General features: G+C 37.2%; 1 protein-coding gene across 1 annotated transcript in view; it reads right to left on the bottom strand.

Moving 5' to 3' along the window:
- The window catches only part of FRK (fyn related Src family tyrosine kinase), a 61,140-nt gene that overhangs the window by 8,477 nt on the left and 29,977 nt on the right, over window positions 1–22,686 (bottom strand). The window contains exons 2-5 of the mRNA XM_026666700.2: window positions 21,652–21,773; window positions 18,319–18,482; window positions 10,542–10,710; window positions 4,230–4,388 (exon numbers count right to left, since the gene is read on the bottom strand). Of these exons, the coding sequence (XP_026522485.2) occupies window positions 4,230–4,388; window positions 10,542–10,710; window positions 18,319–18,482; window positions 21,652–21,773 (614 nt within the window). The remainder of the gene's footprint in view (window positions 1–4,229; window positions 4,389–10,541; window positions 10,711–18,318; window positions 18,483–21,651; window positions 21,774–22,686) is intronic.

Genomic DNA, 22,686 nt, shown 5'->3' with positions numbered 1-22,686 from the left:
AGGCCCCGAGCTACTGTATGTAGGACATGACTTGTATGTGGAAACCAACTGGCAACCCAATTCTGCTCTTGCTGTATATGGCTATATTGAATGGTGCCAGTCAGCATGCTGACCATAGCATTCTGCATTACAGATTAATTGTCTCTTCAGTGCAGAGATGAGGGTAAGAGTGACAATTACCAGGATGTTATGCTCTTGAATGGTAGACAATTGGCATACCTGCCATAATTAGGCACAGCTGCTCCAGCAGGAACTTACCCTTTGTAGCTCTGTTGCCACTTTCTCAACAATCTTCTCTAGAAAGGAAAAGGGAAGTGACTGGACTCTAATTATGTAATAGAGCTGGGTCCAATTCTCCAAAAATTTTCCAATAAAATTATTGGAGGTTTTTATTTATTTATTTAAAACACTTTAAAACACTGTCTATCCTATCTCCAACTCTGGTTCCCAATCAACAATTAAAACACTAATAAAACAAAATCATACATATATCTAGGAAAACCATAAACATTAAAAACTGGCAGCAGAGTTAAGGTTCCACATGAAGTCCCTTGTTAAATCTTCTCATCCACCTCACCTTATCCCAACACTTGGAGGAAAAGTCAGGTCTTAAGGTCCCAAAGTGCTTTTTCAAAAAGCAACTGGATTTTGCTTTTTCCTTGAAGATGTTTCACTCCCTGATCCAAGAAGCTTCTTCAGAATTGAACTGAACTGAACTAGTTTCTTGGATAAGAAGCAAAATGTCTTCAAGGAAAAACAAAGTCTTGTTTCCTTTTGGAAAAGCACCTTTGGGACAAACAATGACTTGGATAACTGAGAATCTCCACAGACATCTAGGTCTTAAAGGCTTTCAGAAGGCTTAGAAGGGTGGACACTTCTGTAGAAAGGCCTTTCCATAGGGCAGGGTCTGCCATGGAAAAAGCACGCTTCCTAGATCCCACAAGATGGCAATGTTTTTATCTAAAGGCTGTTGCTGAGGGTTTACTGCACATTTTCCTTTTTCACCTAGCCAGACTAAAGCAGCAACAGGATGGTTGTTCTTTATTATGTTTTGTTTTTTAACTGCTGAGGGAAAGTAGAACAGCTGGGAGACAAGAATAGACATGAGTGATAAGCACTATAAGTTTCAGCAGATATCAAAGGCTAAGTAGCAGAAAGAAGGCATTGTAATCACCAACTGCTCCTGTTCCTTGAGATATGTGTACTTGCTTTTTCCCCTGACCCTTTTTTCTGCTGCACTAGAATTTGTTTCTTTCATTAATTCTCTTTAGTGAAAGCACTGCAGCACTTGCTTCAGCTTCACCCAATTCGCTGAATAACCAGATGCAGCCATCATGTTAATACTACAGTTTGGGAGGTGAGAAGGAAGGTGGACGAGGATTTGTGGTTTTAAGAATCAGATGTTATAGTCAAGTTACAGTATAACAGTACTGAAGATTAACTAAGAGGATCTTACAACAGTCCTATTGTAGTATGCAGTTGGGAGGGAATATGTTGGGGTAAAGTAATACGTTGGGGTTAAGTAACTGATGAACATTGTGCAAACTATCCCACTGTTAATATTGCAAGTCAAAGTAGGACTGAATTTTCCCTGCTATTGAAAGTTGTATTTCTATCTATAGAGAGGATGCTATTATCATCCACTCCCCCCCCCCCCCATTTTTATGGTGTAGATCTCCATGGATTTAACATGTTCTCTTTGTATTGTATTTGTAAAGTCCCACTATACTTCTTTTAATAAATGATGTAAAAACTAGAGCTGGCAAGGAGGAAATGAGAAGCTTGAGACTCATCATGGCTGTTTTGTAAGCATTGCCCATCTACAGCCAGGCTAGGGTGAAAAATAGAGTACAAACAATCCAAAACACACACACACACACACACACACACAGAGGCTTCAAACCTCAGAGAGGTGGTGGTGGTGTGTGTGTGTGTGTGTGTGCGCGCGTGTGTTTATGTGTAGTACTTCTCCTGGGGAGAGAGCCAGTTTAGTATAATGGTTAAGACACCAGGCTGGAAATTAGGAGACTGTGAGTTTTAGTACTGCCTAGGAACAAAGCCCTCTGGATGTCCTTGGGCCAGTTACTTTCTCTCAGCCTTAGGAAGAAGAAAAGGGAAAGCAACTTTTAGTATCTTGCGAAGAAGACAGTTGCCAGAAGTCAACAATGAGTCAAAGACACAAATAACTGTCCATCTATCATCCAACTACCTGTCTGTCTGTCTGTCTATTTACCTGTCTCATGAGATATATCTTTGAAATGTATCTCATTCTGAAATGTTAAATCAAGTGAGGAAGAGTTCAAGAACACAATATGGATCAGAAAAGCCTGAATCAGGGCCTCTTTCCAGTCATGCAGTTTTCTGGATAACTTTGAAGCAACCAGATTCATACACTGATCCAAAGTAAAGATATAATATACAGCAGGGCTCCTCAAACTTTTTAAACAGGGGGTCAATTCGTGGTCCCTCAGACTGTTGGGAGGGAGGGCTCTAGTTTGATCTACCTAATCAATTTTGATTTGTTATCAGATATGGAGACAAACAGACATGCAACTGCATAAAAATAACATGCAAAGTTGCATCCTTTTCCTAGAAATCCTTTCCCATATATATTTAAGTTTACACAGCATTTTTCAGGCTTTCTGTGACAGCACATCCATGTAGTAGAAAGAAAAAGAAAGGTATTTTCTTCAGATTGTATGGGAATGTCCCTGGGACATGTATAGACAAAGAAAGAGTTTATACTATGTAGAATCTGCTGTTGGATAAAGGACTTTCTTACTAACAGACCCCAAACCATTAGGATTGGCAGCTATTTTTCCTCCACTCTTGCTCTCCACAGGGCTATGTGCTGAGCCCCCTTTTGTATTCACTCTACAACTATGACTGCACTCCCTCTTGTCCCACTAACCCTATAATAAAATTTGAAGATGACACCACATTGGTGGGACTCATATCAGGAGGAGATGAGACGGCCTATGGGTCAGAGGTTCTCAGACTGGTCTTGTGGTGCAAGAGTCATAACCTCACCCTGAACATCAAAAAGACCAAAGAATTGATTATAGACTTCAGAAGATACAAAGCAGAGCCTCTCCCACTATATATCAATGGAGACTGTGTGGAAAGAGTTCATAGTTTTAAATTTCTAGGAACTCATATTTCCAACAACCTCACTTGGTCGATCCACACTATGGCCACTGCAAAGAAGGCCCAACAGCACCTGCACTTTCTGAGGTTACTGAAAAATAGTTGCCTGGGTGAGAAGTTGCTGGTTACTTTTTACCGTTCTACCATTGAGAGCATTTTGGCATACTGTGTAATGGTGTGGTATGCTGGATGCTCTGCAGTAGATAAGAAAATGCTCCAGAGAGTTACAAACACAGCACAAAAAATCATCGGTTGTTCTCTTTCTTCTTTGGAAGAGATTGCAAAGACCAGACTCCTCTCTAGAACACTAAAAATCTCCACAGACCATTCTCATCCTGGACATTCATATTTCGAACTGTTACCATCAGGGAGGTGTTTTAAAATGAGGACTAATAGATTGAGAAACAGTTTCTTTTCCAAGGCAGTAATTGTCTTGAATCAAACAGTGCATTTGTGATTTAGTCCTATTATTATGATTATTTTAATTTTTAAAAACTCTGTAGTGTGATTATGATGTGGTGTTTGGGGCACTGTGGTGGAGTAGCTTTCAAATTTCATTGTATTCATGGAATGCAATGACAATAAAGGTATTCTATTCTATTCTAGAAATAACAATGACCTTCTACTTTTGTTTGGTTGGGAGAGCAATTTGTGCTGTCTCTCAGTAGCTATGAAGGCTCCCATAGAGGGTTGACATACCTTCCTCAAAGCTTTAAGAGGGACTTTGCCACACCATTCCAAAATTCCCACTAAATTAGAATGTTAAATGAGACTGAAGGGGCAGAAGGAACAACCGTACTGACTATTTTATTTAACTTTGTTAAGATTAAATCTACTCTGGCTTTTGTCTGCCCCATCATTTCTTAGTATATATCCCCAGCATGCCATTCAAAGTGTAAGTAGTTTGGGACAAACACACCATGTCAATCCCTGCCAGTCATTACTGGCTTCATATCCAATCACATTAAATTGATCTGCTCATCTCTCCATCTTCTCCCCCCCCTCCCTTTTTTTTTAATACCAATGTGTTTGCTTTACTGCAGATTGCCACACTCTATCTAAATGAAATGTTTCCTACTCACTTTGGAGATATTCTAGCAGACTCCCATGTCTCATCAGCTCTGTAACAATATAAATTGGATCCTGTAAAGTGCAAACAGCATAGAGCTGTATAAGCTTAGGGTGTCTCAAATTCTTCATTATCTGTGCCTCCCTGAGGAAGTCTTTTGGATCCATTGAACCTGAAATGAGAACAGCGGCAAAAGAAAATTAGTGTGTGTTATTAAGGGCTATTCTGGTTTGCCCCACAGTCTTGTGGAAATAACCAGGGATATTGTCTGCCTCTTTGCTAATCAGCATAGATAACAATGCAAACCCCACCCCACTACATAATTCAGATATGGAATTTTATGAAATTGAAATAGCAAAGGAGAACATGTTACTTTTTGCCCTAAAAATGAATTCTAAAAAAAATTCTGCAATAATATCCATTGTAGTTTTGGTCTCCAACTTCCCTCCATCCCCACATAAATGCTATAATAAATATAAATATTGGTTATTACCGAAGATGAAATCACAGCAGTATTATTGGTCACTATTCATCTGAATCCTCAAAATGGAAGTGTGATCAGAAAATGTGGGGTAATTTTCAACATTTTAGCTATCCAAATTCAACCTCTAGCCACAGATTTAATCCATAACAAAGATCTCCTCACCATTTTCAAGATATATTGTTATAACTCATTGTATTTTGGAATCATTGTGTGTTACATGTTATAATAAATAAGTACTGTAAGTTTTGGTATCGAGGAATGAAACACAGTGTTCTGCTGTCCTCTCATGCAGTAAATCCATGCCAGGGAAAAATCAGATTTCATGACAATTTACTCAGGTAGACTAGATTAGTGTGGCATTGAATTTTTTTTCTACCTGTGTGTTGTCAATATAGTTCATTTAAGTGAGAATGAAATTCCTTTGTTGTTGTTATTGTTGTGGAGGTTATTGGGTTGGAAAGAAATGTGAATAGCTCCATTCTCTTGCATTACTATCACAGTCTAAAGGTGAATCTATGAAGCCAGAAGTATCATTAATAGATGAAAATATCCATTTCAATTTGCTCAAATTCTTATTTTATTCATTTGGAATTCTTTATGATTCAATTGCAAACTTGCCCCAAAATAGTAACAATCCACTTGCAGATTTGTTTGTATTTTCATGGATTGTTTTCTGACATATACATATTCCAAATATGTGCATTTTTTGCAAATAATACACCTTTAGTATTTCTTTTTCTTCAATAAATCTTTTTAGCACTATTTTCATATCTGGAGCATCTATATATCTTGGATTTTTATATTCTATCTGGCTAAGTTCTATCACTTCTGGGGCTACAAAAGAGAAAAGTTATCAGTTCAATTTGAATAAAAATGATAAATAAATATATAAATAGAATGTTTAGGTCAACACAGTCATCTACCAGGAGATTTTGGAGCACTTCATGCTTCCTTCCACAGACAAGCTGTATGGGGATGCTGACGTCATTTTCCAGCAGGACTTGACATCTGCCCACACTGCCAAAAGCACCAAAACCTGGTTCAATGACCGTGGGATTACTGTGCTTGATTGGCCAGCAAACTCGCCCGACCTGAATCCCATAGAGAATCTATGGGGCATTGCCAAGAGAAAGATGAGAGACATCAGACCAAACAATGCAGAAGAGCTGAAGGCCGCTATTGAAGCGTCTTCCATAACACCTCAGCAGTGCCACAGGCTGATAGCTTCCATGCCACACCGCATTGAGGCAGTAATTGCTGCAAAAGGGGCCCAAACCAAGTACTGAATACATATGCATGCTTATACTTTTCAGAGGTCCCATATCCTTGTTTTATTGATTGTACAATCCTTGTTTTATTGATTGCATGTAATATTCTGGTTTTCTGAGATTGTGGATTTGAGGTTTTCATGAGCTGTAAGCCATAATCATCTCTATTATAACAAATCACCACTTGAACTATCTTGCTTTGCATGTAATGAGTCTATCTCATATATTAGTGTCACCTTTTAAGTTGCATTACGGAAATAAATGAAGTTTTGCACGATATTCTAATTTTTTGACTTTCACCTGTAGGTGTGGTCTTACTAAGGATTTATAAAGTGGTGTACCTCACTTGATCTTGACTGTATCCCTCTGTTAATGCAACTTAGGATGGCATTGGCTTTTTTGGCTGTTGCTGACACGCTAATGTATGGCTTTGTGGCATTGTTGAACTTCAAATCCCAGCATTCCTCACCATTGGCCTTGCTGGCAAGAACAGAAGGAATTTGGGTTCAGCAAAACTAGAGGGCTGCTTTTAATCTTCTTCTGCATTAGAGCCAAACTAAGCTTTACAGACGTGTGTAATTTCCCTTGTCCTCTTAAAATATTATTCCATGAGAAAATATTATATGGAGGTTTTTAAATTGACTCCTTATACCCCTGTGCTTAGAGATATTGTATTTAAATTTTAAAGTTATGCTTGGCACAATATGGTCATATCTATCAGGCATTCTTACCAAATACTGACTAAAATCTCATTGCCAGATACCTTCTACTTTTCTTTCCTTTACTATCCCTCCCTTCCTTTTAAAGGGCATCAAGAAAATACATCAGCAATAAGAAAAGTCAAGGTCAAACCTAGTATTGGAGTGCATTAAAATGTAAAATGGTTAAAACATATAATGAGTTAGTAGACTTACAAATGCAGTTGGCATGGTTTTCAAAAAAAAATTACTCCAATGCTGATATGATTAATATCAAAGATCTCACAAATGCTTCATGGGACCTCTTCATTTCTATGAAGATTGGTGCCAGTTTAATTCGGCATAGTGTGTGTGTGTGTGTGCATGTGTGTGAGATTAATTGAAGGCCTTTCTAGTTGTAAAAGCTGCAGTTTAATCATTTGTCCTTTTTTATAACATTGAAAAGATCAAAGATCAATTTTTAAGCAAATGGAGAAAATAGCTAAATAGCTAATGGCTAAATAGCTTTATCATGTGAAACTTTTCAAATGTGTAGCATTCAAGAATCCTACAGATTATTATCCTTATGTCCTTTTTTAAATAAATAGTTCAATTGCTCTCTATGTTACAATAGTTCTCTATCCTACAATAATTATTTAACCATGCCTATCAAATAGAGCAAGTATTTTGTTGGTTAGTATAAAAGGTTTTTTCAAAATACTCAAAATGAAACCTATTCATGATATCCACTGCTTGAGCAAATATAACTCTCACATTCAAACTCACTATTCACTGTATAGTGCTATGAAAGTTTTGATTGAAAATTCTCAGCATCCATCTGATTTTTTTAAAGGTTTTTTTTTTCTTTTTGCCTTCCATTTTGACAAAAAGAATTTGTCACTAAAATCCCATGGTCAATATTTCAGTCCTAACATTATTTGATTCAAAATAACGCCATTGCCACTAATTCCATTTGGCATTACGAAAAAATTTAGGAATAGAATAGAATAGAATAGAATAGAATAGAATAGAATAGAATAGAATAGAATAGAATAGAATAGAATAGAATAGAATAATAAAGCTAGAAGGGACCTTAGAGGTTTTCTAGTCCAGCCCTCTGCTCAAGCAGGAGAACCTATACCAATTCACATAAGTGACTGTCTAGTCTCTTCTTCAGTGATGGAGCGCCCATGATTTTTGAAGGCAAGCTGTTCCACTAGTTAATTGCCCTCACTTAAGACAATTAGGAAGTTTCTCCTTAATTCCAGGTTTTCTTCTTAATTCCAGTTTAATAGGAACCGAAGACCCTACTGGTGTTTCAGTAAAATAAATCTGGGTTTGCTTTTACCAATCTGTTATGGGAAAGTTCATTCTAAGCAATCCTTCTTTTCTTTGCTGTTATTTCTGTGGGAAGATAAGGAGCTGTGCCCAGTGGTGGGATGCTGCCGGTTTAACAACTGGTTCGGTGAGTGTGCTGAAGGTGCTTGCGCACAGTGCTGAAAATAGAACATTTAGAAGCTCAGCTGCTTACCTTCCAAGTCAACAATGGTAGGTGTTAAGTGGGCTCGCAGAGTGAAGAGGCAGGACACTGCAGGAGCAGGTAAGAACTTTTATTTAGTTGCTGGAAGAAAAAGCGTTTAGCTGCGGCGCCGGCTTATATAGCCGGAGCTGTCCAATGTTTCAGCCACTGACAGGACTTTATTTCTCCCGCCAAGGCCGGTCCAATGAGTGAAGTCTGACAGCAGACTCCACTCCTGTCACCATATTAGGCAATACTTAACAGTAAGTACCATAGAACAGCGAGGGGGGGAATCAGCTGTGCCACGCAATTCAGATGAGCTACAAAGCAGGAAATAAAGGACAGGATAAGGCGGGGGCAGGTGATCATCGGAACATGAACCAGTCCGAACTGGCAGCATCCCACCACTGGATGTGCTCCTCCTTAGTGGTATCAGTCTTCCTCATGCACCTCAGGCCTGGCCCTTGATTGATGATGGGAAGTCATATGTGTGAATTGCACACATCCATTTCAGGCTGCTGAGTCAGAAGTTCATAACAAAGCAACCTATGTTTAATAGTTAGTGCATATTAATATTATATTTTCTTACTTGTAAGGAATTGATTTTTGTTTACTTTTATACCTCAGAAGTCAAAGCTTTGGGAGCCTTGAAGGGTGTGGGGAGGGAGAACTGTATACTTTTCTGCTTTATGCTTTATGTCCAATGCTGTCAAATGCCTTGGTCTGAACCCTGATTATTAGGGAAAAAAGGGTATAATATAAAATGTCAACCAAAAGTCTTGCTACCTTAAAAGAAACTGAAAATTTTGCTTGGCAACATTTATATTACACATTTCTTCTTGATAAGGAAATGAAGTAAACTGCACAGGAGAATACTTATAACAGCCAGTACTACAAAACAGCTGTATAATACAGCTAAGATTTATTTATTTATTTATTCATTCATTCATCTAATTTATATGGCCAGCTATTTATCCAAGGAACTCTGGATAGTAAATAAAATAAAGAGAATTTCATTAAAAGCAAAAACTAAAAATTAAAATTGCATCAAAGTTCACTAGAAACATGAAACCATTAAACTCAGAGATCTATGCCAGTTCTCCCATGCTGGTATTCTCACCCCAATGTCTGTGGGGGAAAAAACTAGTCTTCACAGCCTTGAAAAGTCAATATTTCTTTAATCTCAATAATTAAAACATCCCCAGATAATACCAACTTTAATTTTAAATTATTGCTGTTTATTTTTATTTTTAGAGAAGTGAACACATTAATTTAGTGAAAACCCACTTGCAAATATAAAGTAGCCTAAGGAAACTTTCACAGTTATCAATTTTTACCTTCTAAAACTCGAAAGTGTGCTATGCTTGCTTCAGCCCTGCTATCCTCACAATTATCAGTGCTTCTATCAGAGCTTTCTTCAACCACTTAATGGGGTAGCACAAAAATTAGCATCCAACTTTGTCTTGACATTGTTGTTTGTGCAGAAGAAGAAAGAAAACACAATATGCTCTTCTATTCTTGTTCAAAAACCTGTTGGAATGGTGCTAAAGCACCAGAACATTTTGATTTCACCAGGGAGAGGAGGGAGCTGTACAGCTGGAACGCTGTCTGAGTCTTCATCATTGGGAAAAAAAAGATCAACCTATAGGTCAACAATTAAAATTGCAAAATTATCTTTGCAGCATCAACACTAGAACTGAATTGGATGTTTAAAGGGTTTAGGTGCAGAAATGCTTATGATGTTGACAACATCAGGATTGTGTGATTGTCTGTTCTGACCCAAGCCTTGTTCAAATCAAAGAAACACAAAGTATGTATAAAAGCAAACCTTTTTAATGCAGCGCTGTGAATTCTGTGCATTTACAGCCAAGAGTCATTCAAACCTAATTGTCCCAGATAAGAGCAAAGCCCTTTCAAGGTTGCAAAAGGCTGCAAAGAATAAAAGACTAATTGCAGATAAATATCCAAAGCCAGAAGTTTCAAAAAACAAGGGCTTCAACGAGAACTCTGAGTAGAAAGAACTTCTTTAGCTTCCTGCAAAGAAGCCAATCCGAAGGCTGGCTTTTATCCCTTATGAGAGGGGCCATCACCTTCCAGCCTTACTCCCAAGTCACCCATGCTGCTTCAGCTGCTCTTTCCTTCGAGCGGCCCTGCATGCATGTGCACTAAGCACAGGCTCCCTGGGGTCCTCTTCATCACTGCTTCCAGACTCCACAGTCTGCTCAGAAGGCAGCACTCTCCGATAGTCCTGGCCCCATCCCTGCATCACATGCAGGCTCCTCGTCTGAGTCCTCACTGTTAGCGACCTCAGCTGTCCGTACCTGCTGCCAACGAATCACAACATTGTCTAAGAAAATTACAGAAGGGTTCATCATACCTGGTTTTAATGTTTTAACTGCCACTGGTGTTCTGTTATTCCATAATCCTTCCCAGACCTCACCAAATTGCCCGGAACCCAATCTGTTTAAAAGTTGTAGAGAATTTCGGTCAATCTCCCAATGATCTACAGTTTGATATGATAAATCATATGGAGTTGGGACTTCTGTCTGGATAGAAATAAAACAGCATATATAAACATCCATTTTTTGCTTTGCCTAAGAATGTCAAAAGGGCAAACTTTGCAGGTTTTCATTAATAATCAGTCCTCTAAACAAAAAGCTTTGGACAACAAATAAAGCCACGCTTTTAACAAAACAATGTCTATTCTTACAACTTCCTACTGGAAAGACAGCATGTTGCCTTGCTGAAAGTCTCATTTTACTAAAGCAGCATGAAACAGTTGCTTTGAGCACTAACTTCCAGCAGGGAATGCTATGTTCTTATTGTCACACTCTCATTTTATGCTTTTTTTATTTTAAATGTGTTTCATTTCAAAGCCAGAAAACATTATTTTAATGTTTTCAAATTCAAAAATATCTAGGATGAGCTATGTGTGTTTAGGTGCTTCCAGACAGATGGCTCCTAACATCCTCCTTTCCCCCACCCCAGTTTTACTGGTGAGATGTTCCATATTTATTTCCATAGCAAAATTGTTTTCCTATCTAGAAAGAAACAAATGGAAATGGTGGAGAAACTGAGATGGTTCCAGCTAGAGGATCATGTCTGAATCCTCTATAAAATTTAGTAAAGGGAACAGGATGATGACTTGACTGGGTGATTTAAATTCATCCAATTGACATCCTTCATAATATGGTAGCAGGTGAGAGATGAGTATTCATTGTTTATGGCAGAAGATGACATTGGGTTCTTCAGTTGCCATAACAACACTGAAGCCATCATTTCATCATTCATTTCTGAGCTTCTGGAGTCCTCTCAGGGCTTCCTTCACCTAATGGCTTTGACACTGGTGTGGAGATGCAGCAACATTCCTGCACAGTTTGAATATTTTTCATAATAAGCCTGAAAGTATATGTGAGAATAGTGCAATTGCTATTTCCTTTGAAATAAGAGAAGAACTTGGTCAAGATAATCGATAGTTAGTGTAGAAACCAATGATCTCCAGAAAAAAGAAATCAGACCTATCTCCAATCCACAGAGTATGAAGTCTGAATTAATTATTTCTACTTAATAAATCATGTAGAAAATCTATCTATGTGGTTGCTAGGACTCGAAAAAAACGACTTGATGGCAGATAATCAATCAAACAATTAATCACTTGATAAAACCCTGATATTTCTCAACTGATTTTCCTCCTTTCTGAAGACTAATTAAAAGTTGTACAAGCAATGAAAACAAACTTTCCAGACTGTTTTTTTAATATATAAAAGGTACTTACCTATGCCTCCACACATAACCTTTTTGTGCTACAATTTTATTAGACACATGCACAGAATATTAGTAGTACTTTTTTGCAATTGCAGAAAGAATGAAGACAAAGATATCAAATTCAGAGAGGGCAACAAAGGTGGCCAGCATTATGAAAAACAAGTTTTATGGGGAAAGTTTGAAGAAACTAGAACTGTTTGGTATGAATAAAAGGTTGCTAAGAAGATACGAAGAATAGTAAACACTGGAAGAGTTTATCTCTGAATATGCATTAAGCTATTACCAATAGGTAGACAACAGCAATCTCAATTTTCCCACTGCATAGTTATAGCACTATCCATCCATTTTTGAGTCAATAGAATGCTATACAGGTAGTCCTCAACTTACAGCAGTTCATTCAGTGACTGTTCAAAGTTAGAATGGCACTGAAAAGGTGACTTACAGCCATTTTTCACACTTATGACCATTGCCGCATCCCATTGGTCATGTGATTTACATCTGGATACTTGACAACTGGTTCGTAATTATGACAGTTGCAGTGTCCCAGAATCAATGATCACATTTTGTAATCGTCTGACAAGCGAAGTCAATGGGGAAGCCAGATTCACTTAACAACGGTGTTACTAATTTAACAACTTCAGTTAACAAATGTAGCAAGAGAAGTTGCAAAATAGGGCAAAATTCACTTAACAAATTTCTCATTTAACATCATAAATTTTGGGCTCTATTGTGGTCGTAAGTCGAGGTACCAGCACAAAACGTCCTGTGCCATCTCTCACTTCTGTTTCCTATCAATGACAGAAATTCAACCTTTCTCCAGAGTAATAATAATAAAGCCTAACCAGTTTTATATACCTGGAATGAAGCTAATACCATAGAAAACACAGCAGGGGGGGGGAGGATATCTTTAGAGCCTGTTTGTGCCATGTTTAGATGTATGTGAGGAGCAAAGTCCAACTTTTTTTTAAATCTAACAAAAATAAGGCAATTGAAATCGAATCAGTCCTACCATGCTAAAATTGGATGTCAATAATTGTCCATCCAATCAAGAATAGAACTTGGCACCATCAAACTGATTGCCCTCTTTTTCAATCACCATCTGCATTGCACAGAGATGTTCTTGGATTTATCATTCACTAGAGGTGCAAGGAGCTCTGCTGTTCAGTCACTTTTCATCACTTATGAGTAATGCTGATCATGTTATTCCTGAGACATAAGTAATACTCTGGTAATTACTTCCACTTTGATCGTTGCCTGCTTTGCTTATTGCATTGTGCTTATTGCAACGTGCTTGTGGCAAAGCCCTTTATGCACTGAAAATGGTTTAGAATCTTCACTTATTCTGTAGCCAGAGCCCATTCAATGCAATTACAGTGTGACACTTCCACTAATCCATCTCTTAAATCAATTCAGAACCCTGGTGTTAAACTTCACATCCCTAAAAGGCATTACGTTACCTTTTGAGGCCAGGCTGTCTGAAGGAGGGTCTATGACAATTCCTCACGGCCAACCAACTCACCATGGCAAGCTCACCATGGCCAACTTCCATGACATCAAACATGTAAACAAGCTAAATACACTACTAACATGGGCAACATCCTGCCCACACACTTTTATCTTTCTTGGTGATTTCAATCTACCTCATATTAACTGGACCCTAAATGAATGTACAACTGAACCCATACATGCAACCTTCTACCATGCTGTAACAAATCTGGGACTGGAACAACTAGTAACCAACAATACTAGGCTTAACAACTGCCTTGATCTCATCTTCTGCAACAGTTTGAATTCAATTTACAGAATACAAATTAAAGAACCCTTTTCCAACAGTGACCACAACATGATTGACTTTTGTCTCAACATATGTCCACACAAAAATCATCACAATGACAAAATCCCCAATTATAACTTCAATAAAGGCAACTATGATCTTATAATCAACGATCTCTCTTCCCTTGATTGGCAATTTCTATTCACTGGATGCAATACTGTTGAAGACCATTACAACATATTCTTACTAGAAATCAAAAGAGCCATCAAACTATATGTACCAATAACAACTCCCAAAACCAGAAAAAACAGATTACCCATAACAATAAGGAAGTTTCAATCCAAAAAGAGATCACTTTGGTGAAAAAACAAATCTGGTCACGTTGCCAACTTCAAAAGCTGATACAATAATCTATGCCACCAGATAAAATCTTGAATGCACTAATTATCACATCAAACAAGAGGAAAACTTTCAACGCACAAATTCCACCCGTGCTTTCTACAATTTTGTAAACAACAAACTAAAAGACTCAAGGTCCATCCCACCCCTGAAAGGACCTAATGGCAAAGACTGCAACAATGACACTACCAAAGCAAACCTCTTTAACACATTCTTTGGCTCCGTATTTGTAAACAGCAATGGATCATGCCCAGTACTTCCTAGTCAACCACAGAAAACTACAATGATCTAATATATACTGATTTTACAGAAGACATTGTTGAAAAAGCACTGCGCAATCTAAAACTATCCCTATCTATTGGACCGGATGGAATATGTGCCTACTTTTTAAAAAAGCTATCCACTGCCATAGCCGAACCTTGAGGCATAATCTTTGAAAAATCTTTCCGGACCAGTTCCTTGCCTAACCTATGGTCACAAGCCACAGTCATCCCCATCTTCAAAAAGGGAGACCCCAGCCTAGTTGAAAATTACAGACCAATCTCCTTATGCTGCATCACCTGTAAAGTTATGGAATCAATTATTAATCAATCCATTATCCTCCACTTAGAGACAAACAACCTACTCTCTAATAAACAATTTGGTTTCAGATAAAAACTATCCTGTAATCTGCAACTCTTACACTGCAAAAACATATGGACTACACAACTCGATCAGGGCAAAGCAATAGACGCAATCTACATAGACTTCTGTAAAGCCTTTGATTCAGTGGTACACAACAAACTACTACTAAAATTAAAATTGTATGGTATCTCTGGACACCTACATAACTGGATAGAAGCATTGCTGTCAAACAGACAACAAATGGTCAAAATTGGGAGCATCCTATCAAATTCTGTACCTGTCAACAGTGGTGTCCCCCAAGGCAGTGTTTTTGGACCAACTCTCTTCATACTCTACATAAATGACCTCTGTGATCATATTAAGAGCAACTGTGTTCTCTTTGCTGATTCAACACCACAGACAATACTACTACCCTTCAAAAAGACCTTGACTATGTATCAGAATGGTCAATCAAATGGCAACTTCAAATCTCAACAAATGAATGCTGTCTTACATATTGGCAGAAAAAATCAGAAAATAAAATACAAGCTAAATAGTCAAGACCTTGTTGAGGATCCAAACTCTGTCAAGGACCTTGGAGTACTCATCTCTAATGATCTAAGTGCTAGAGCCCACTGTAACTACATAGCCAAAAAGGCATTAAGAGTTGTTAATCTAATCCTACGTAGCTTGTTTTCTGGTAATATCACACTATCAACTAGAGCATACAAAACATTTGCTAGACCTATACTTGAATACAGCTCATCAGTTTGGAACCCATACCATGTATCTGATATTAACACAATTGAAAAAGTCCAGAAATATTTCACAAGAAGAGTTGTCCGCTCCTCTACTCATTGCAGAATACCTTATCCACCAGACTTGAAACTCTAGACCTAGAAAACCTAGAACTACACCGCCTCCAGTCCAATCTAAATATAATATATAAAATCATACATTGCAATGTCCTACCTGCAAATGAATACTTCAGCTTCAATCATAACAATACAAGATCACACAAGAGATACAAACTCAAGGTTAACCGCACCAAACTTGACTGCAGAAAATACGACTTCAGCAACAGAGTGGTCAATGTTTGGAATACTCTACCTGACTCTGTGGTTTCTTCCCCAAACCCCAAAAACTTTAACCTTAGACTGTCTACTATTGACCTCACCCCCTTCCTAAGAGGCCTGTAGGGGGCGTGCATAAGCGTACCAATCGTGCCTACCGTCCCTGTCCTATTGCTTCTTTTTATTTTTCTTATAAGTATCTATCTCATGTATTCAAAACTATAGTTATTCTTATACCTGTATCTTGTAAGCGATTGACAAATCAAATAAATACTAAAAATACTAATACTAAACTTGCCAAGGCCAACTCGCTGCGGGACCAGAATTGCATTAATATCAAAGAAATGGTGGAATAGTATCATGAAAGAAAGGATGCAAAAGGAGGGACAGAATGAAATGTGAATGACAAAAATTAAAATATTTTTTTTATTTATTTTTAAAAATTAAATTGAATTGTTAAATTGTTCTGCAGCAAGTTTCTCCCATGGCAAGTTGGCCATGGTGAGTTTTCCCATTCCATTGAAGGAATCCCTTTTTCACTTTTTAGCCTAGTTACCTTTCATGTGGGTCTACTCAATAAAGCAAGCAGTGTTATATCACCTCTGTGAAATATCCCTGTCAAATAAGTTTGCTTGATACCTACATTATGGCATTTCCAACAGTTCCTTTTTGTCCTTTATTTTTTCAGGCTACACACAGGCTATTATATGTACCTTGTGGCTTCACCTTAACTTTATCATAGGCTGTTTTATTCATAAAATGGTAGATGACCTTCAACTGGGAGATAGACAAGGTATTATATTCAGCGGAAAAAAAATAATGGAGCATACCTACAAGATGAGGAATTCATGGCTATATCAGAGCAGGCATGGTTGTGGTCACTAACTACAAGTGGTCAACAGTGTGAGATAGTTCTAAAACACAAATATGGGATGCTTCAAGAAGAAATACTGTGTCAAAGACACATGAAATTCTCCCTTAGTAAGATTATTAGACTACAGTATGAGATTCTAAGTGCCACATTTCCATAAGAATATTGACAGTGAGAAGGTGCGGACAACTAAAGTGATACAGAAACTTAAAGTCTTACCCTATAAGGACAGATTGGCTGAGGGGCTAAAAAACCTGGAGAAAGGGAAGACTAATATAAGTGTTTGGTTGTATAAAAAAGGTCTTACTGGGAAGATTGTGAAGAACTATTTTCCATTGCCAGAGAAACTAGGACTGGAAGCAATAGGCAAACATTTTAGATACCTAGATTTCTTCCTTATTTAAACATAAGGGGGAACTTACTGATTATGAATCTGTACAACAGTGGAATAGTCTCCTAATAAAAATAATGGGTTTTCCATCTCTGGAGGGTTTTAGGAAGATGTCCAGTAAACATGAATTAATAACTTAAGTTCTCTGGATAATTACAGGTAAGTCAAAACACGATTTATTTAATTAATCTGATAAATAACAAAAAGGAGGAGGCATTGCAAGAATCATCTGGAAATATTGGTTATCGTTTTTTTCCTCTTAATTTGTGAATTTAAACCGTTGATGTTAATGGAAATCAATTTGATTTCTTCCGCCATCTTACTCTGTAGTTGTTTCTTGTTGAAGCTTATTTGCTCTCGTTTGGTGTCTCGTTCTTATGCCTTCTTTTTCCACTTCTTCCTGTTCTTTGGATTTGCATATCCTGCACTGCATGAGGACTGGGTGTTTTTTAATACAACACCCCTCAACTTGGACAGATTTATATTTTAATGTGAATGAATTTAATTTATATTTACATCCAACTGTTAAAACTCTGAGAACTATAGAACCTTATGTTTCGTTTAATGTGTGTCTTAGGAGAGATGTATATAAAAGGGCAGATTTGTTTTCACCAAAATAAATATCAAAAGTGGATGAAGAAATAGGTTATAAAAAAACAATTTGCTTATTCATTGTGCAACTCTGCAAAATGCAAGGAGTTAATCTTCATGCTGTCTACACTTCCAAACAACTCTTTTGATTCAGTGAATCAAAAAAATAAATGTGAACACATTCACATCCTGATGCAATTGCATTTGAAATTATCTATAATGTAGGAAAAGCTTCAGATATTCAACTAATAGATGATTTTGTTCAAGTGTTTCTTTTAGTATCTCGGAGATTAAAATATCCCTAGATGGAGGCAGAAGAAAGCCAGCAAGCTTTAAAATATATTTAAGTACTATCTCTACAACCCTGATCGGATCTGTAGTTTCTGTTTTCAGGCACCACTTAGAGACAGGAAGAGTTATGAGCTTAGAGATTTCATCTCAATATAAGTTTATACTGTGACTTCATAAATCACACAGTGACATGCGTCTTTTCCACCTCAATTGCACATTTATTTGCCTGAAATGATATGATGATGAAATGCCTAAGGAATGGAATGATACAATGAAGTACATTTCTTAGAGTAATGATCACAGCATGTAGGGGAATCATACCTGTATTAACTCAATGATCAAATACCAATCTCTGTATTTTTAGGGGGAGATGAGAAACATTCAGACTTACTGTACCTTTATGCAAGGCCTGCCAAGCCTTACACATAGCCCATCACTGGATTTACTGTAGTGCGTGACAAAAGCATTCAAAGTGTGAAATGTTGCCCTCCGTGTCATAAAAAAATCACCGTTGTCCATTCGTTTGATTCGGTAGTGCTTCACAGTTGCTCCATCCCGAACTAAGAAAATAAAAGGATACAAAAATGCCATCCCTTGTTTTTCCAATGCCTACAAAGAAATCAGAGAAGGCTGTTGTGTAGTCCCCCTCCACGATGGCTTATAAAAACTGAGTCCTTCAAGTGAGCTTCTACATCAGGGGTGTCTAACTCGATTTCATTGAAGGCCGCATCAGGGTTATGTTTGACCTCAGGGGACCGAGGTGGGCATGGCCAGAGTGGGCATGGTCAGCTTGACATCACTTGTGTCGGGGGCACCTGTGGCAGCCCAAGCGCTCTCAGAGCGAAAATGGGCTCCCGAGCTCCGTTTTTGGCTGCAACGGCCTACTGCAACCCTCTGCCAGTGAAAACAGGGTAATTGGATTTTAATAGCTCTAATGCTCTAAATCTAAGTAGCCAGATAAAAAGGCCAGGTATACAGGTAATAAATATAACTAAATAAAGTAAATAAGTACAAATGTGTTTATGTTTTTAAAAGTCCACCCAAAAGTTAGAGAAAGGGTTAAAATGGCACTGCTCTTCTCTCTAGAGCACAAAAGCTGATCCCCTACTTAGCATGGGTTAAGCTCTTCTAAGGGTTTTCTTATAGACCTTGTTTCAGGTTGGTCATTAACCAAAATAAAGTTATCACTCACTGCATAACTGCCTTGTTCCACAAAAAATTGAAAAGAAAGAAGCCAAATGTGGCATCATGGTGCAGAGAAAAAGAAGAGATCAATAGTATGTCACTGTGTATAAATAATTTTATTCATATAGGATATTATTCACAGATATAAATATAAATGTATCAATTGCTACACATTATCCTTACAATTTTCACTGACTGATGTGGAGAACAGCATCCCTGTTTTTTAACTCAGATTGGATGCATAAGTTATATATTTAACATATGCAGGGTTTCACAATAATTCTACATTAATTGAATTCTTAACCCTGCTTTCTTTAAACTGATTATTTTATCAGGAAAGCCTTGATTATCTACTATTGTTTCTAATTATCAATATATATGTTTTAAAAGAAAGTCAGGAGTAATTTCTTTGTATTTCTTTATCTTTTCATTCTGCACCTTTGGCTTTGCTTTCTCTTTAATTCTTTACTTTTTTTCTCTTTTCCATCTTATTAATTTGTGTTCGTTTTTGTCTTTAGTTTCAAAAATCTAATAAAGTTATCTGAAAACTGAAACTGAAAACAAGGGAAAATATGCCTTGAACGTGCAACTTCCATCATCTGCCACAAGAGGGTGCATGTCATGAAAAGCTATTTTTGTACTTTTAAAGTTTATTTCCAGTTTTCAAATGCACATTCTACATCAATAAAATAGGGTTAGTGAAAAGCATTGAATTATAGCGTCTTTTATTGCATATCACACTTACATAGACTTCATGCTGCTAGAATCAGGATAAGCAATATTATACAAAGCACAGAAAAAGGATAATAGTAAGCCAAAGAAATTAAAGAGATGACGTCAGAAAACAAAAGAAAATATACTTAAGCTGAGTGTTTATTGTATATTATTTCTCTCCAAAGAGCCAGTTAAGGTGTTGGTTAAGGCATTAGGCTAGAAACAAAGAATCTGTAAATTCTAATCCCATGAAAACAATTGGGTGTAGGCCAGTCATTCTTTCTCAACCTTAGGAAGCGGTTAAGGGATAACCATTTTCAAAACACCTAGCTAAAGAAATCTGCCAGGAATTGTCCAGGAAGTCTCCAAGAGTCAACAGTGACTTGAAGGTATTCTCACCAAAGATCTTCCTAACCTTGCAAACCATCCTTGTTTCCATACACTTCTTCCTATCTTCTATTTTTTTTTCTTAAACTTGTTACTTCTGTTATTTGTCATTTTAGCCACACCAAGCCCAACTAGGATCTCTAATCCATACATAGGCTGTCTTGCAAGCCAACATAAGTGACCTGCATTCTGTCTAATATAGGCAATAAACTAACAAAAACTCATGATGTATTATCCATATTCCCTATATTCTATAGGTTTGGAAAGAAACTATAAATATTTTAAACATATTGATTTTATTCAGAGTAATTTCAAAGCAACTGTTGTTACTATTTTATGGTGAGGGTGATGTTAGAGAAAAGCATCAAATTTGCCAATAAAAATATATTCCTGGTTTTTTTTACATTTTTATTGGACTGATTATTTATTAAAGTCTTGAGTCAAGACTGATTCCTGGTGAATAAATGTGGACACAACTGTTGTTTTCTTTCTGTTTTGCTGTTTCTGCTGTACGGAAATAGTTTACCATTGCCTTTTTCATAGATTAAAAAAACAATCTAACCTTCAGCAACAATTACATGTAGATTAAAAGGTTCCTGAGATGAATCAATTTATAAAGCTTCACTTGCAAGGGTGTCAAGAGGGAAGAAGTCTTGCTGGAATGGAAATATTTTCATCAAGAAAGCAGGGCTACAATACCTGGGCTGTAATCTTATGGACAACCACTAGATGTCAGTAAATCTTAACCCTCTGCTGCCATATAATGATTATCTGGATTTGGGGGACAAAAATCCTTGTAGAAAGGAAAGCAAAGGGTTGGGATATATTTTGGGAAAATATTTTGGGTTAAGGTTGGGATAAACAAACTTTTCTGTAATTTGGCTTCCCTGTCCCAAATGATTCTAGGAAGGATCACAAAGCTTATGAGGTAACCTTTTTTTTTCTTTAAAAGAACCCAAAAGCAGTTCTGCTAAAAGCACCCTCTGCTAAAAACCTAAGGAATAGCAATAGCACTTAGACTTATATACTGCTTTACAGTGTTTTACAGCCCTCTCTAAGCAGTTTATAGAGTCAGCCTATTGCCCCCAACATTCTGGCTCCTCATTTTACCGACCTCAGAAGGATGAAAGGCTGAGTCAACCTTGAACCTGGTGAGATTTGAACTGCCAAATTGTAGGCAGCCAGCAGGCAGCAGAAGTAGCCTGCAGTACTGCACTCTAACCATTGTGCCACCGAATAACAATCTTCAAATGCTTCTCAAAAGTATTCATTCCTAGGCATTCAAATCTGTATGCATGTTTGCTTCTAAAGAATGACCCCCTCACCAGATAAAAAATGTGTATGATCATCAACAACAGCTGCCAGTTTATTTAAACCAAACTAAGGAAAATTTAATTTAATTTAATTTAACAACATTTCTAGGACAGAAAAAGTGGAGGGTACCTGAAAGGGAAAATTCACCCTTTTGACTTTCACTCTCTCGGATTAGGAAGGCTCCTGTCTCATTCTCATGATAAAGGAGGTGTTTCTCGGCATCTGCTCGTTTAATAGCCCCAAAAAACCACCTAAAAGAGAAAGAAGTGGGTACAACTAAATTAGTAGTTAGAACTAGATTTACAAGAATAATCATATGTTAAAGCAAAGGACCAGATCTGAACAAATTATTTATCTATAAAGAATCATCTTAATAGTAATGATACAGACAGGAGGTCCTTCCTCGTACAGGCTGGGAACAGCACAAATGAATATGCAGCAGTATTTTAGAAACACATCTGATCCCAGTTTTTCTCAGCCTCGGGAAGTTTAAGATAAGTGGATTTCAAATCCTCAGCCAGCCTCAACTTGTTCAAGACCCATATCTTAAATGTTGCCAAAGTTGAGAAACACCGTGGAACACTGTCTTATTCGGTGTGCATCAGTGTCACATCAGCTATATAAAAATTACTCTTCCTCCAAAATACAAATTAACTAATGAGTAAAAGAGCCTAGAAGTAGACACTCATGCCCTACAAGCTCCTTGATCTAATTTCAAAAACTAATGCCAGATATTCACGCCTCAAAAAAAAAAAAAAAAAAAACACCTTTCCCTTCACAGTATTTTGGACATTTTTGAAACTTTTTCTAGGGTCAGGATATTATAAGAAAGGCATACTGAGCTCTTGCTTTAATAATCCGTGTTGTTCTGCTGTTTTCCCAGTTTATGGATGCTGACTGAACTATAAGTAGGTTAGTGAAAATTCTCTTGGAAAGTAAATCACTGCAATAAAGCTGATAAAATGATCAATCCCTCTGTAGCTTCAAGAGATCACGAAAGCTAGTTATTTTGTTGAAAGATAACTTTAAATTAAAATAAGGAATTAAAGGAATTAAAGGTGGAAAAGAAGACAACTTAACTCTGCGTTATCCTAGTCTGGTTATAGAACAATGCATGCCTAAACAGAATTACTTTTAATTAAAAGAAATTAGTAGAAAGGATTA

The sequence above is a fragment of the Notechis scutatus genome, chromosome 1 (genome assembly GCF_049901735.1).
Source record: "Notechis scutatus isolate UNSWTSFEM ecotype Mainland chromosome 1, rNotScu1.2, whole genome shotgun sequence".
In the NCBI taxonomy this organism is placed as follows: Eukaryota; Metazoa; Chordata; class Lepidosauria; order Squamata; family Elapidae; genus Notechis; species Notechis scutatus.
This window is presented reverse-complemented; position numbering and strand designations above follow the sequence as displayed.